The 16,686-nt window shown below is 34.1% G+C and overlaps 3 protein-coding genes and 2 long non-coding RNA genes across 9 annotated transcripts in view; 3 read left to right on the top strand and 2 right to left on the bottom strand.

Annotated features, from left to right (window-relative positions):
- The window catches only part of LOC9313256, a 2,159-nt gene extending 632 nt beyond the window's left edge, over positions 1-1,527 (top strand). For 2 of the 5 annotated variants that reach the window (XM_021026119.1, XM_021026118.1), the window contains 4 exons: positions 272-473; positions 578-916; positions 985-1,095; positions 1,173-1,527. In XM_021026119.1, coding sequence (XP_020881778.1) covers positions 272-473; positions 578-916; positions 985-1,095; positions 1,173-1,365 — 845 coding nt within the window. In that variant the 3' untranslated portion in view covers positions 1,366-1,527. The remainder of the gene's footprint in view (positions 1-271; positions 474-577; positions 917-984; positions 1,096-1,172) is intronic. The other 3 variants (XM_021026122.1, XM_021026121.1, XM_021026120.1) reach the window with 3 other exon arrangements.
- Positions 1,528-1,725: 198 nt separating this feature from the next.
- Positions 1,726-3,089, top strand: LOC9311587 (plant-specific TFIIB-related protein 2). The gene is made up of 2 exons (XM_002877141.2): positions 1,726-2,699; positions 2,825-3,089. The coding sequence occupies exons 1-2, from the start codon at positions 1,853-1,855 to the stop codon at positions 2,992-2,994; spliced, it is 1,017 nt and encodes a 338-aa protein (XP_002877187.2). The 5' UTR covers positions 1,726-1,852; the 3' UTR covers positions 2,995-3,089.
- A 1,488-nt stretch (positions 3,090-4,577) lies between these two features.
- LOC110228419 lies at positions 4,578-5,364 on the top strand. Its single transcript, XR_002331970.1, has 2 exons — positions 4,578-5,101; positions 5,232-5,364. It is a non-coding gene; the product is annotated as an uncharacterized LOC110228419 (long non-coding RNA).
- A 4,254-nt stretch (positions 5,365-9,618) lies between these two features.
- On the bottom strand, positions 9,619-14,608 carry LOC9313255 (probable disease resistance protein RPP1). Its single transcript, XM_021024101.1, is given in 6 exon segments — positions 9,619-11,310; positions 11,389-11,789; positions 12,006-12,123; positions 12,125-12,303; positions 12,413-13,535; positions 13,703-14,608. Coding segments are annotated over 6 exon segments (3,225 nt in total). The 5' UTR covers positions 14,293-14,608; the 3' UTR covers positions 9,619-10,496.
- A 1,424-nt stretch (positions 14,609-16,032) lies between these two features.
- LOC110228658 lies at positions 16,033-16,686 on the bottom strand. The gene is made up of 2 exons (XR_002332130.1): positions 16,343-16,686; positions 16,033-16,110 (listed from the first exon to the last, which is right to left on the bottom strand). It is a non-coding gene; the product is annotated as an uncharacterized LOC110228658 (long non-coding RNA).

The following is a 16,686-nucleotide window of genomic DNA, read 5'->3' as shown; positions in this document are numbered from 1 at the left end:
TAAATATCGGAAGCTTTCTATGTGTATATATCTATATATGTTTAAATTTTGGTGACATTGAGATGCAAAAGTGCATTGACATAAATATACTTGTTGATGAGTTTCAGTAATGTGACCAAACAGTGATCCTAGATGCAAAAAAAAACATGCTAATGTAGAAGATACTCTCTCGTTGGAATGAAAACATTAAGGATTATGAAATGTTCTTTAGAAGATTTTGACAATATCCACCAAAATTCTGTAATTGTTGGCCATATATCGTGTAATGCAGGGTATTCGAAGGCGGACAATGATCCGAAAAAGCAGGGGATGTACAACTATGCTTGGAAGTCTAACTCTGGATTTACCAAATCAAACATTTTAAACCAAAACTTGGTTGCTTCAAGACCGAAAAAGCGCAAAAGTTCAATTTTTCTACAGTCACCATGGCACAAAGTATATCTGCAAGGTTCAGAATTATGTCACAGCATCAGGTCATTTCCTCGGATAGTCTTCTACAGTAATTCTAATAACACATTCTAGAAGAGGAAATATCGTTTTTAACAATATTTAACGTATAAACATTTGCTCTCTATAGTATTTCAGAAAAAGAGTGGAGCCTTGCGACAAATATGCTATGTGAGAAGGTACCAATACTCTTATATATCTTATCTTTAAATAAACAGATATTTGACTTTGTTATTGGTACCGTCGTCGATGATAAGGTCGGTCCATATGAGGCGAAATCTCCTTCAGAGAGGAGGCTTGTTTTATCCACACATCTTATGCAACAGCTTCTCCAACCAGCACCAGCGTTTGTTTTCTTGGGCGAAAACGCAGCTCTCAACTACGAAATCGTGCTTTACTTTATGTCAAGATTGACCCTCGCTGATTCATGTTCTCTCAAATGTCGATCGGATTTGGAGAAGAGCAGAAAGTGAGTTCCAATATGACTTTAGATGTAAATTTATCTCTGTTTCTTATGACTTGCTAACTTCCCTAAAGACATGTTTTGTCCAGTCGTCAAACTTCGAAGACAGCTAGTGATCAACAGTTTTCTTCACTCGTTAATGCTTCCATGGAGAAAATACATAAGCTTGAAAGTGACTTCAAGAGGTATGAATCAGCTTGTTAATTGTCTTGAAATGTTAATGTTTCTTAAGTATACGTTTTCTTTTTCAAATTGTATGCAGCTTGGAGAGGACTACATCGATATTAGACATCATCTTCGAAATCCAAGATCTCGAAAGATTCTCTGTGATAAACCATCTCGGCAAGTTTCATAACCGCGCAAAGACCATTACAAGACCTATTCCGCAGAGATACGTTGTTGGGATACAAATGCCAACGAACCTGCCCGAGCCACTACATTGTCTTCCACTGTGATCATCAGATTTTTGGGGGAAGAAAATGATGTGTATATCCATCAGAGATTCTTAAGGGAATCAGAAAAATAATCTTTAGTATATAGTTTTGACTACTTATATATGTAATGTACTCTATCATCTGTAAATTAGACTAATGTTATGTAACTCTTTGATATATATATAAAATATGCAGCTTAAAAAAAACATTTTTTTTTCTTTTAATGTTTGGGACAATCTTTAACCCAACAATTGGAAAAAAAAAAAAAAGGAAACTAATTAATTTCCGTTGAAATTATCTTACTTCATAAAATAGAAAGGAAATTAAAAAAAAAAAGGAAACTTTACTTTTACCATTAGTAAATAGCTAGTAACACAGTAAAACCATCAAAATCCTATTAGAAAAAGAAATTACCTTACTCCATCCTCTATAAATACTCGGCTTTGGGTAACAAATCAACGAATCGACCCTAAAAACAATTTACGAAGAAGAAAGAAACCCTAAAAAGATGTTAATGGAGGAAGAGACTTGCTTGGACTGCAAGAGACCGACCATAACGGTGATTGATCACAGTAGCGGCGACACCATCTGCTCAGAGTGTGGCCTTGTCCTCGAAGCTCACATCATCGAATACTCTGAGGAATGGAGAACTTTCGCCTCCGACGACAATCGCAGTGACAGAGACCCAAACCGTGTTGGTGCTCCAACGAACCCTCTTCTCAAATCCGGTGATCTCGTCACCGTCATCGAGAAACCTAAGGAAAACATTTCTTCTGTTGTGTCCAAAGATGATCTCTCTACTTTGTGCCGTGCGCAGAATCAACTCAAGAACCATGAAGAAGATCTAATCAAGAAAGCATTCGAGGAAATACAGAGAATAACTGATGCACTATACCTAGATATCGTTGTACACTCTAGGGCTTGTGAGATTGTCTCCAAATTCGGTGGTCACGCTAACACGAAATTACGCAGAGGGAAGACGCTATACGCTGTTTGTGCAGCCTCTGTTTCAATGGCTTGTCGTGAACTGAAACTGTCGAGGACATTGAAAGAGATCGCTATGGTTGCCAACGGTGTTGAATTGAAGGATATCCGCAAATCGAGTATGGTGATAAAGCGTGTTCTTGAATCAGATCAAGCCTCCGTGTCTGCTGCTCAAGCGATTATCAACACCGGAGAACTCGTTCGCCGGTTCTGTTCCAAACTTGATATAAGTCAAAGAGAGATAATGGCGATTCGAGAAGCTGTCGAAAAAGCTGAGAATTTCGATATCCGAAGAAACCCTAAGTCAGTTCTTGCGGCAATTATCTTCATGATCTCTCATATATCTCAGACCAACAGGAGACCTATTCGAGGTAACTGAATAATTCTTCTTTTCTTAATTCTGTATTTGGATTTAACTTCCGCTACAAGTTAGGGCGTACTATCTCTTTTAGTTGTTAAATCTAAGTAATTGTGCTGATGATTGTTGGTTTTGCAGAAATTGGAATCGTTGCGGAAGTCGTGGAGAATACAATCAAGAACTCGGTTAAAGATATGTACCCTTACGCCTTGAAGATTATACCTAACTGGTATGCTTGTGAATCAGACATTATCAAGAGATTAGATGGTGTCATAACTTCTTGGGATTCTGCAAAAATTACAGTATAAAGAAGTCACTACCTGAGAGAGAAGCTTTGGGATTGTTGTAGTCTCTTTTCTGATGCATTACATACATCTATGTATAGTCTATACAGTATAGACGTTGGTTTTATGGAAGTATATTTTGGACTTGAGCTTATGTAACATCTTCTTTATGATATACTGCATTTTTGGGTATGGGCAAAACAAATCATCAAATAAATTCAGAGTAACAATGAGGAAATCTAAACAAAATCAAGATTTAATAATATATACTATGTAAAATTAGAGTTTGGGCCCCAATAGATTGTGTATCACAGTGAGATATTTTCATGTCATTAGCAGGGGCGGAGCCAGTGTAGTGGGAGGGGGGTCGGCTGACCCCCATAACATTTATAGAAAAAAAATTATAAGGTAAGTTTTCTAATGATTTTTGGATGTTTTCTAATGATTTTTGGATGTTTTCCTTTAAACTTTCTACAATGACCCCTATGCCATGCAATTGATTTCTTTATTTGACCCCATACATATTTATTATTTCATTTACCATTAATTCTCTTTCCATTTTTATTTTATTTTTCCTTAGAAATAGCTATAAATCTTTAAATTATTTTTAATATATATTTCTTTGAAAGGTCATAAATCAAAATAAATACAACAACTAATCAATATCTACATACTATATATTTTGAGAATAAAAAGTACTTAATACAAAAGAAAAAATGAACTACAATTAAGTATCTTTTATTTTAAAATGAAGCATTTTTAAACACTGCATACAAATTATATTAAAACAATCATTTATTTTTTTTGGGTAAAGAAATTTAAATATTCTCTAGATCATTTAAGCAACAATTTATTATTAAACATACATATATATAGCTAAATAAAAATAATTAATTATAAATGACCCCGGTAATCAAAATTTCTGGCTCCGCCACTGGTCATTAGGATTTGTTTTTTAACCGAAAGACAACGTCATTCAAAACGTCAATGATCATATATCAAGTCCAAACATATACAATTTTGTTCTTTCCTTCCTCTACTTATACACTTAATAGTAGTGAGTCGCTTTACAAAGATACCTACGCCATTAAATTTTTCTTGAAAGATTTTGAATAATATAGGAAAGAGTCCAATTATTCAAAATATACTATACAACGGTTGAAAGAATACACTAAATATTGTTCGTGGGGGCTACTAATAGCAGCAACATGTCACAACCAACAAGCCATAACTATTTAGGCAAGTTCAAATTATGTGATCAATTGCGACACAATGAAACGAACAATAATAGCGATTATGGAGGAAAAGCTCTATTGTAGGAATTCTCCAGATTTTTTAAAAATTTGCAGAGTTTTCAGGGCTGCAGATTAGTCTCGAAAATTCTACGATATACATGGCCGGTGTGAAGGAGAGTGACAAGGAAGCCATTCTCCACACCTTTCCTTTCGAATCTGGTGCTTTACCTGTTCAATACCTCGGTTAATCAATACAATAAAAACAATAAGAGTCTCTCCATACCTGACATATCAGCTTTTTCAGTTCTTTAGAATGTAACACGTCACTAAAAACGAGCTCCAATCAAAACATTTCAATTAATACAGCTCAGCTTAGTAATAGTCTCTATCCGTAAAACCGACGTTGTTCTGTTATCTCTCCACACCTCTTTCTCTCTTCTTTGGATCCGACGTCGTTCTCTTCTCTCACTCTTTCCCTCACCTCTTCTTTCATTCTTCGTTCGTCGGATAGGTCTCCCTGATTCAATCATTCTCTTCAGCAAATTCAATGAATCGAATCCAGAGAGAACACCACTTTATGAAAAAGATGAGTAACTATTTGTAACAATTGATTTCATCATGTTTCGGGACTTTTCCATGTCTATATTCATGTATTGCAGATACATTTTAAGGTTCTTGCAAGGAAATAAGGAATCAATGAATACAAAGTCGGATCGATTGTCGTTCTTTTATGATATCTAAGGTTTAATTTTGGTGATTGAGGAAGATTTCTAGGCTTTTGTTTTGGTTTCGCTGCTGTAAAATTGAGATAGATTTTTGATATAAGCTATGTGTTCTGATATTCGGCGAACGAAGATTGAGAAGTTGATGATGAGTCAACCGAAGCTGCCCTCTAGGTCTTTCTTGTTTTTGCATAATTCTGCAGTTGATTTTAAAGATCAAAATTTCCCATATATCTTATTTCTGGTCTTCTGTTTTTGAATTAGATTCATAATCACAAGTTTATTTTGTGTGTGTTTATCTCAGTGACTCGCCTAAAAACAGACCACATATTTTTGTATCAAGTTTTGGCTGGATGCAACAATTTTCATTGTCTGGTTTTGAGTTTGACAAAACGTACTTCTTGATCTTATGATTGCGGGAAACAATGTTGGAGTTACTATGGGACACACAATTTTTGCTATTCAATGCACTAGGAAGTTTTTGTTGTCTTTGGTTTGACTGGTCCTAATTGTGATCCGTTAATTCGAAGAGGATCCATCAAAAGAACAGCCTCTGTAAGAAAATATTCTTTTGTTCCAATCTGTTAGTAAGAGATCGTTAACAAGTTCTCATTTCAATGAATCTCATATGTTAAAATACACTAGATCATGACCCGCACTTACGTGCGGGGTTTTATATTTTTTAAAAAGTTCTAACAAATTTTAATTCAATATAAATTATTTCGTTGTTTTTATGATATATATTTTAGTGTATTAGATTTGGATTCACACGTACGTGTAGAGATATTTTTATAGAAATTGTTATATAGATTTTAAAAATATAAAATATTTTATTGTGTTAGTGAACTTTATAATAGTACAAATAATATAAAATTAGAGTAATAAACGAAATTCAGTTGCGTTAGTGTATAGTTATATTTTAAGATCCGGACCTACACGTACGTGCGAAATTATATTTAAGATAAAACTAAGATATAATTTAGTTGCAAAAGTTAAATGATGTTACTTTTTTATTTTCTAAACTAATCAAAACATTTCTAATAGTTTGATTACATGTGTTAAATAGGATATAGATTCGGTTTGAGTTTGGTTATTTCATGTATATTAGCTAGGCGTAACTATTTTAGAACGGGAAACACATCCCGTCCTATATCTGTCATACATTCTTGGTCCCATAACCCGTCTTGTATACGTGAAATAAAAATATGACAGTCCAGTATCCGGCATAAATAGAATATGTGTAACTGAAAACGTACGTACATGGTTATGTATGTAAACAAATTTATTTTATATAGTGCTCATAACCTGAACTCATACCAATTGGGTATTTAGTTTGATTTTTAATTTATGTTCCCCTCTCATCCCGTCTCGTAATTCCTATTCTCATTTCATTCCATTAAAATCATGTTCAAAATTCTTATTTGCGTACTTTTAAATACCATATACATACTGTGAGTTTTGTAGATTAATATATATGCTGCTAAAGTTACAAATATATTTTAACAAATTTATTAATGTTTCTTTCCTTAGCTAAATTTTGCATATTCTTCTTTTTATTGTTTAATCATAATTAATTTGATTTTTGGACTAAAAATAAAAATTTGAGATACATTTTTAAAAGGGATATGCTATTGCTGCATAATTTGTTTTGAATTCAAAATATATAATTAGTTTACATTATTTGAAAACTGTGTGCAATATATTAGGGATTTATTTAAGGAAGATCCGGTTGAAAAACAAAAAATAAAACGCAAAATAATTTAGAAATTAATATATACAATCTATTGTTAGATATTTATCAAACTTGCTTTAAACGAAGGCTATAATGATAATTACTTTAAATTTATTATTATTTGAGTTTATTTCATCATAAATATAAAGAGATGTTAATACCTAATATTGTATTTTAGAAATTGTGAAATTATTTTAAAATTTGTGAAAATATTATAACAAAACTGAATCTTAAAATATTTGTATTTAATTTTCTTACAAAATTTTAAAGTCCTCCATTGATAAATCTTTTAAATAATAGTGTTTTTAATTTTGAATTAAAATGATATTATTTTTCTTTTTATTTTTGATATAGAATAGTCTATTAAAATTTGTTTTATTTTTGAATTAAAATCTTAGTTGGATATCAAATCTTAGTTTTTCAATTCCTATTGGTTAACAATTTTTTAAAAATTAATTTCAAATTTTCGTTTATAATTAATAAGAGAGAGAAAAATAGTTTATTTTTTTGGAAATTAATAATTATTTAAAAGAATTAAACTATTTTTTATTTAAATATATTAATTTTGTGATTACTATTGTACCGTTAATGAAGTTATTTAAAAACACTAAAAACCAATGGCAGTAGTTGGGGAAAATTATGTAAATAAATGTTCTGTAAGTGCTCACTATGTGAAAGCTTTACAAGTGATGCCCAAAAGTACATGCTTATTGCTATATTTGTCTTTGATAACAACACCGACGTTCTGTTTGAAAATGTATTAGTATGTCTGTGACTGTGAGAAGAAAATATTCTGACCCAAAATCGGTTTCTTTTTTTTTTCTTTTTTTTTGCTGTTATGGATCAAAAATGAAGAGCTCTTAGCTAAGAAAAACTACCGACTTAATTGTTGTCTTGTGAAAGATTGTAATAGGCATGTAAATGTTGCTGGTGGTGTTTCTAAAATCCGAAAATCTATTTCAGCAGAACAGTTTTGTATGAACTTCGTAATAATGCCGCTATCCTCTTGCTTCTCGTAAAAGAAGTATATGTAATGTACCATGATTCTAGACAAAGAAGTATATGTAATGTACCGATTCTAGACTATATGCGATTAGTTTCAAACACAATTTCAAAAAAATACCCGCAGCGTAGCGCGGGTTTTAACCCTAGTTATTGTTAACAAAGAGATTGGCATCAAGTGACTACACACAGCTTATAGAAAAAATCATAGCACCAATTGGTAAATGGACGGCAAGACACATATCCTTTGCTGGTCGTCTGCAACTCATTAACAATTTTTGGATGCCCGCTTTTCGCTTACCGAGTGCGTGTATGAAATGAAGGAGATCGACAGCTTGTGGTCCACTAAACACTAAGAAAGCAAAAGTGGCGTGGAGTGATGTATGTACACCGAAGGAGGAAGGAGGGTTAGGCCTCAAATCCTTAAAAGAAGCAAACAAGGTTAGTTGCTTAAAGCTTATTTGGAGAATGCTATCGTCAAAATCTTTTTGGGTGCAATGGCTACGGTTATACTTATTACGAAAGGGCTCCTTCTGGTCAATAAATGAAAACACATCTGCAGGGTCTTGGATGTGGAAAAAGCTACTCTCAAATATAGAGCTCTAGCTTCTGAGTTTGTAAAGAATGAGATACAAAGTGGTAGAAATATCTCTTTTTTTAAAACCAAAAAAAAAATAGAGAAATTGCACCCTATAACCTAAAAAAACAACAAAATTAAATATCTAACCTCTAACCCCCCTATTCACTCTCTTTCTCTTCCTATCTCTCTCTACCTTCTTTCTAAAAAACTAATTTTTCTTTTTTTTTGGGTTATTCACCTAAATCACCCAAAAAAATATCTCTTTTTGGTTTGCTAATTGGTCACAATTCGGTAGGTTTAGAAATCACAGGAAAAAGAGGTTGTATGGATATTGCCTATGGGGATCACTCTTCACGCCACTGTGGCTGAAGCAGTAGAGTGAGTCATAGAAGGAGGCGCCACCGGATAGATATTTTAAGTCAGTTGGAAACAGCTCTCGAAGACATACAGTCTATAGGGTTAATAGAAGCGGAAGACATAGTGCGTTGGAAGGGAAAATTAAAGGGTGATCGTTTTAAAACAAAATTCAGCACAAAAGTGACTTGGGAAGCTACTCGAGAAGCAAAGCCAAAGGTAGAGTGATATAAAGGTATCTGGTTCTCACATTCCACGCCCAAATACTCATCCAATTTGGCTTGAGATAAAGAATCGCTCAACTACCGGGGACAGAATGTTATGTTGGAATGTCGGAGTAGATCCATCATGTGTCTTCGGTCATGAACCCTTGGAAACCTGCAGCCACTTGTTCTTCAGATGTCCATACTCGGCAGAGGTTTGGTCGGGACTCACTAGTCTCGCAACAATCCACAACAGTTTGGTAAACAGTCATAAAGCTCCTCACGGACAGGTCTCTCGGGAATGAGTGCTTGTTCTTGATAAGATATACCTTTCAGCTCACGGTCCATTAAGTATGGAAAAAACGAAACAGTCGTCGACATGGAGAAGTACCCACTCCCTCAACTCACATGATCCGGGGACTTGATAAGCAAGACTGGAACAGAATCTCCTCCATTCGAGAACAAGGTGATAGGAGATACGATGATTGTATGGCAATTTGGTTCGCTTCAAGATAATATAGGCGCCCACATCTTTGCTCTCTTTTAAATTTTGTATTCAAAAGCCGCTAAAACAAACACTGCACTTGATGTAAAAAAGGTTTTTTCGAATAAATTTTACATTTTATTCAAAAAAAATAATAGCGAGTATAAAAGAAAGTTTAAATTCAAATTAAATTACATTTTTAAAAATTAACTAAGCAAAATAAACAGAAAATTAAGTTAATTTTTAAAAATTAATTGTGAATTTATAGATAAATTAATATCATTATAAATTAATAAAATATCATGTTTCCAACAATATTAATTTATAGTGGTTTTACTGTAACTAGAAAGTTCAAAAACACATTTAAAATTTCGTTCCAATTGCTATTGGTAATGTGAAATATTCTTTGAATTCCATTTCATTTTTTAAATGTGTTCGACTGTAGCCCAAAAGAGGGTTAAAACTTGGTCAGGATTTAAGATAAGCATAGCCTAAACAAAAGGTTCAGAGCCAAAAATAAAAAAAAAGCCACAATCTTTATTCACAAAATAGATTCCAAAACTAAAATCAAAGTAGTTGAATCGAATGGTTAAACCTTGGTGTCAAATTCACGAAAAGATGAATCAGATTGAAGACGATAAAGGTTAAAACAATGAAAGTTGATACATTTGCCTCGTTCGTTGTAGCGCTTGGAGAAACCCTAGCCTCATCTTTGTCCTCTGTCATCTTAGAGCCGTTCTCTGACACAAAAGATTGTTCCTTTAGGATTCAAAGACTACGACGAGAAGAATTCAAGAAACTCCAAATTGCAGAGAACAAGGATTCAAGTGAATGCAAATGGGTTTCTTTAGAAGTTTCGCCTAAATAATGAAACTTATGGGTTTCTTTAGAAGTTTTGGTTTCTCGACTACAGTTGGGTTAATTTTATAGATAAAAAAAAATTGGGGTTTTATTGGGAAAATTTAAAAATGAGAAATGTCGACAGCAAGTTATTTTTTTTTTCCTCTCTCTTTTTGGAAATCACATAGAGTTGGTGTTACACATAAGTTCTCTGTACATACAACTATACAAAACCAACACCAAACGTTAAAAAGTGCACATCGAGTAACAGCTTAACCAAGACTCGCGACTTTAAAATGGGAGTATTAATTCTCATGATAAACTTCCACTCGCTTTCTCTAAATCTCTCTTCATCTACATGAACATGAAGAGGCTTATGGTTGGAGTACTCCACATTCTTGTATCACCATCTCGTTATTGTCGACTTTAAACTCAAAGATATGCTCGTTGGATGTCACATCCGCTTCAAATTCAAAGGTGTACAAATGCTCCGCTAAAGTGGGAGGCCGGATAAAGTGGTATGTAGGTCTGCATGGAACGACGCTAAGATTATGTTTGTCCATTATGCGATAAGTTACCATCAAATCCCTTCTATTTGCCTCATTCTCCTTGTCCCCTTTATTAACCAGCAAGATGCAAGCTTTAAATCTTGAGGTTGTTGAAAGAGGCCTATGATTCAAGTTTACTATCATGGAATTTCCTCTATTAGCTCGGTAAGTGAATTTTGCAGGCACTTCTCCACCAGGTAAGACCGCATAGTCAGTACTAGTCTGGATGATGAGTTCCCTGGCTTCTTTATTCAATTTGAAGCAGTTAACAAAGTTGAGATATATCTTTGGATTGTAAAAGGAGAAATCAAGTCTCTCCAATGACTCACAATTTACTGCCTCTAGGTATGATAAGGAATCTGGAAGCTGTGGGAGTGATACTAGCTTCTTGCATCCGTTGAGTTTAAGTCCCCGAAGACAAGAGATTTTCGTAACCCACAGTGGAATTTCATGCATTTCTAAATCGTTAACGTATAGCGTTGTGATGATATCAAGAGCATGGGGGAATTTCTTAAGGCTTTCACTGTATGACATATGCAAGTCATCAAGACGAGACCATGACTTGATCGACGAAGGCACTTCTTCTACTGCAGTTCCATTGAGATAGAGATGTTTGATGTTTGTGGATATCTCGGGAAATCTTTTCAACAACAAACAATCAGTGAGATTAAGTTCATCGAGTGATTCCAAGTTGATGTTGGTAGGAAGAATCTCTAACTTTAAGCATCCTTTTAAAGTAAACTCTCTCAATTTATACAGGTTGCCAATAGAGGAGGGTAGCTTCACTACATCGGTGCACATATCCATATGCAATATCTCGAGATTAGTGGCATTTCCAATAGAAGAAGGCAACTCCACCAAACTTGAGCATCCAGAGAGATTCAACCATGAGAGATTAATGGCATTACCAAAACAGGAGGGGAGCTCCACTATACTTTTACATTCACCAAGGTGCAATGTTTGGAGACTAATGGCATTCCCGATAGAGGAGGGGAGCTCCACCAAACTTGTGCAGTCAATGAGAAACAATTCTTGAAGTTTAGTAGCGGTTGAGAGATTAGGTAGCTCCTTTAGGTTTTTCGAGTAACTCAAAACCATCCACTTGAGGTTTTCAAGAGGCTGTACAATCAAACAAAGGCAACATAAATGAACACATTTACTAGTAAAGAAAAATAAAGAAATCTCCAAACAATTAAGTTTAAAGTTCAAATAAACACGAAGTGTTAAGGTCATTCTTTTTGAAGCCTAAAAGATGTAAGAAAACAAACATACTATAAAAACAAAATCAAACCAAAAAAATTTAAAACCAAAAAGAAACACAGAACAAATATGTACCAGATTTCCTTCCCACAGCTTATGAAGTTTGCTGAACCGCAAGTTTAGCTCGACAAGGTACTTCGTACAAAAATTGGAAGGCAAACATGACATCGGAAAACAACCCCATTGTAGTAAGTTTTGGAGATAGCAAACTCAAACCTTTCGGTAAGTACAATTTATCGCTCTGGTCACCGTATGTGCACTTGAATCTTAAGAATTTGAGGTTGGACATTCCCTCAAAAGCTCCCTCACTTATATTTAATTCGCCTAACAACTCAGATGGGTCGAAATGTATACCTATAACACTACTACTACCCTGAAAGAGAACCGTAAAAAGGTAGATAACTAGTGAAGGTTAGTTATCAAATGAATTTAATATGTAGGAAGCGAGCAAAAGGAAATGGAAGACTAATAATAGAACCAACCGTGTCATCAGTTAATACTTCACAAATATCTCTAGCATCAACTAACAATTGACGCTTCCCAGGATCACAAATAGATTGGTGCCCAGGCTCATGACGGACAATTTCTTTACCCAATTGCTCTAGCAGATTATGCATCTTTATCCATTCAGTATCAATAGATATGAGACATTTTTCAGCTAATACGTACAACCCTTGCCTTACATCCAAGAACTTATGCGCTAGATGCTCTTCGACTTTGCTAGTCCTTTTATTGTTGAAAAGACAAGCTATATGGAGGAATAAATCTTTATCTTCATCCCATAAGGCATCATAACTGAACTTTAAAATGCTTTGAATACTGGAATCAAGGCGAGTCTTTAACCGTGGTAGTGCATTTATCCACTCTTCCTTAGACATTCCTCGGAAATGGGAGCCCATAACTCTTAGTCCCAATGGTAGTCCTCCTAAAAGTTTTGTAACTTGCCATGCAAGATCTTCGAAACCATCTTTAGGGAACTTTTGTCCAAAAGCATACATACAAAATATTTGACAAGCTTCACTTGCTGATGGGAAACCCACTTTGTAAATATGGTTGATGTCATCATGTGCCTTCAAAAGTTTTTGATCGTGCGTTGTGATTATAATCCGACTTCCTTGACCAAACCAACAAGTTTCTTTTGCGATAGCATCTAGTTGTATTGACTGATCGATGTTATCAAGAACAACAAGCACCTTCTTGTCGTGTAACATATCTTGTACAACTCCTAAATGACAAATCTCCATTTCCTTATGGTTGGTTATCTGAGACATAAACTGTCTCTGTATGTGCAACTTTGTACTGTAGTCATCAGAACACAGTGGCCTACACATTAACTCTTTGATATTCTCCACAAAGACACTTAGTTCAAAACTGCCGTTAAATTGGTTAAATAAGACTCTGGCAATGATGGTCTTACCAATCCCAGACGGACCCCAAATCCCTATCATCCTCACTTCATCAGAGTCTAGGCATAACAACTGTTCCATTTTTTTCATATGAGCTTCCATCCCAATTAAGCCGCCAAAATCACTTGATGGAGTAGTATAATTCAACATTTTCAATATATCAGAGGATATTTTTTCAATCATGTCCGCTTCATTATCCCTAATTAAGATGGAAGATCAGTAAATAAATCCATTATATTAGTCATGAAAAGTTAACATACACATTCAAAAATATAATTTCTTGGCTGAATATCACACATCCATATATAAACAAATGTTATTATGTTTTAGAGAGATTAAGAGCATATGAAAATCAGAAAGACGAACCAGTTGCGAGAACTGTAACCGGTGGTTGTTGCCACTTTCGCTAGAGCTTGTCTCCATTTGCGAATAATCTCATTTGTTTTACATGCGCAAATATTTTTGAAAGCACTCCCAAATTTTCCGGTGAGCTTCTTAACATCAGATGGATCAATCTTATAGAAAATAGGCAACACTGTTTGACCCAATTCTTCTTTGCACTTCATGATCTCCACCAATTCGTCAAGACACCACGATGAAGAAGCATAGTTCTTAGAAAGCAAGACGAGCGCGATCTTAGATCCTCTAATCGCATGTATGAGTTTAGGACCAATGGATTCTCCTCTCTTGATCTCATTATCAACGAATGTTGTGATTCCCTTTCTCTGAAACTCTTTTTGAATATGACTAAGAAAGTTTCTGCGGACATCTTCCCCGCGGAAGCTTGGAAAGACTTGATGTGTCCAGTTATGAGACGACGTAGATGGAGAAACTGATGAAGGAGATGCAGAAGAAGAATCAATTTCTTTGTTTTCTTGTTGGAATCTGAATATTCTAAAAAGCATGAAGAAGTCTATTGCAGCTACAACAATGCCAAGGAAAAAAGAAGGATTCATTAGTAAGGTGAAGAGAGGATCAAGAACTTTTATGGTGGAGGAAGGATTCACAAAGACGCTTTCTATATATTAGATGCACACTTTGACTCTGTCGGGAGAGAAGCTTTATGAATATTTCCTATAACCAAAATATCTAAAAGACAAACTGGTATTTAATAGAAGACTTTGTGAACAACAAAATCAAAGAATATGTCATACAAGAAAGACATTGCTCACCCACTCTATTTTTAAATTTTATTGGTTTTAAGGAATTTTTTTTAAATAAGAGCAAAAGAATGTGAATTAGTGTCATTCAGTCCAATAAATAGATTTTCACTCCCTTGCAATTTTATTATACTCTTTTTTTTTTTTTTTGTCGAAAACAGGTTTATTATATTGAAGAGGGTTAAAACATATCTTTCCCAAGAATCTTAAAACATTAATTGGTGAGATTTAAAAAGCCAAATAATCTTAGCTGGTCTGTTTGATTCTTACTAATTCTAACATTTGGTTAATGAAGTAGTAAGAAAGTTCATTCCACAGGGCAGTATGCCTAAAATACCATTTTTCTATTTTAAATAAAAACTACATTTTTATATGTGAAATATGACATTTTTTCCTGATTTAAATTAGAATCTATATTTTTAATAAATTAAAACTAATTTTAAATTTTGGAGATTAAGATAAGCTAAATTCGGAAAATTATTAATTATTATTATACATTTTATTTTATTTTAAGAGAAAGATGGTTTATTGATTTTTTTATACTAAAATTAATAAGATTATATCTAAAAATATTAAAAAATTTATAGCTTAATATTTATCATGTTATATAAAGCAAACAATATCAAAAACTCCAAACATATGAACTCAACGAAGTCTACATCTCTGAAACACTTGCAAGGTAAATGTTTAAACCATATACCTAACTATAGGCACAAGTTCCAGTAACTTTTTATGTGATAGAATATTCATTTTTAAATAATAAAATATTTATTATTAATTTCTTAAAACATATTTAGGATAACAAATCCTTAAACGATACTAATGTAACAATTTTTATAAAATAAAATATTTATTTATTATTAAAAATCGTTTTATATTTTAAAATCTATATTTTGGATAATTATTATTACGTTTTAGTGATCGAGAGCAGTGCATTCTCTGATATATTTGTATATCGATTATGCTTGATGTTATTGTTTTTGGGGTTGGGTTGGAATTGTTTTGTGTTGCAAGGAATCCGAGCTCACTAAGTAATCCTAGATTACTTATGACTCCATTTTGTTTTGCAGGAAACCTTAGTGGGAACCATTAGGGGGATGCTCAGGACGTAGGAAAGCCGGTATAGAGTTGTTGCTTTTGTAAAACTTAGTGAGTTTTATTGTTGTGTCGATTTGAGCATGTTGGCTCACGGCACTTATTGTTATTGTTGTTTTGGTTACTTGTTGTAAAACGTTTATATGATATAAAAGGAGTAGTTTCTTATTTTGTGTGTGTTTCACCCGATATTAGTCTTGTCCGGACTAACACAACTCGCGATCACGGTAAGGGTTGAAAAGCTTAAACCGCGTTCGTGAGGGATGGCTCGCGCGGATGGTTCGGCTAAGGGTCTGAATTCGTTTGGAACCTCTGCTGGAACGTCTGTGTGAGCTGTCTACGTGACGTCTCCGGGTCGCCCGTGGCTTGTTTGGTCATAGAGCGGTTCGGGGGCGTTACAGACGTGGCTTGCTCATAACGGAGAGAACGCTTCCTCCAACATAGCTAAGTTTATTCCTTGTGAGACTACAAAAATTTCCATCGTAATAGCACTGAAATACTGCATCTACATCTTCATCGCTGAAACAAGCAAAGAAAAACATCAATTTTGGATTTTGACATTCTGTCGAACACCTCCTGGTGTGCATGAACAGTTATTTGTGTCTTATTAGCCCAAAATGAAATTAGTGACACACACACAAACATATACTCTAAGCTATACGGATACCCACTAAATCCATCACCAGTTACATACGAAATTGTTATTTTACAGACCCGAATTAAAATGAAACCTAAATAAGATTGAAATGACCTCATTGTTCCAATAGGCGAGAAGCAACAACAACTCCTTGTTCGAAATCGTTGCCAATATCTTCAGATTTATGTAATTTCGTGTACCATGCAAGAGGAATTCAGATTTGTGTTCTTATTAGTCACAATCGAGAGGAAGACAATATGTTAAATGAATTTAGAAATAAAGATGTAGGTTAATGGATTGAAGTCTAATCGTTTTATTCTAATTTTTGGTGTTTTTATTAAGTCTTAAACATGTCATTAGTGAGTTGGCAGCCACATAATCTACAGTAAACGGAACGTTAATGACGTCTCGTGATATGTCTGTTTTGGCACAGAATAGAAAGATGAGATAGTGAATTT

Source organism: Arabidopsis lyrata, assembly GCF_000004255.2.
Source record: "Arabidopsis lyrata subsp. lyrata unplaced genomic scaffold ARALYscaffold_5, whole genome shotgun sequence".
Classification (NCBI taxonomy): domain Eukaryota; kingdom Viridiplantae; phylum Streptophyta; class Magnoliopsida; order Brassicales; family Brassicaceae; genus Arabidopsis; species Arabidopsis lyrata.
The sequence above is the reverse complement of the archived record's forward strand: the minus strand, read 5'-3'. Positions and strand labels throughout refer to the sequence as shown.

What these genes read in the sequence shown, in the direction of transcription:
- LOC9311587 (XM_002877141.2), top strand. Translation starts at nt 1,853, where the DNA reads ATGTTAATGGAGGAAGAGACTTGCTTGGACTGCAAGAGACCGACCATA. An exon ending in CAACAGGAGACCTATTCGAG is followed by an intron (nt 2,700 to 2,824) that starts GTAACTGAATAA and finishes TTGGTTTTGCAG; the next exon opens with AAATTGGAATCGTTGCGGAA.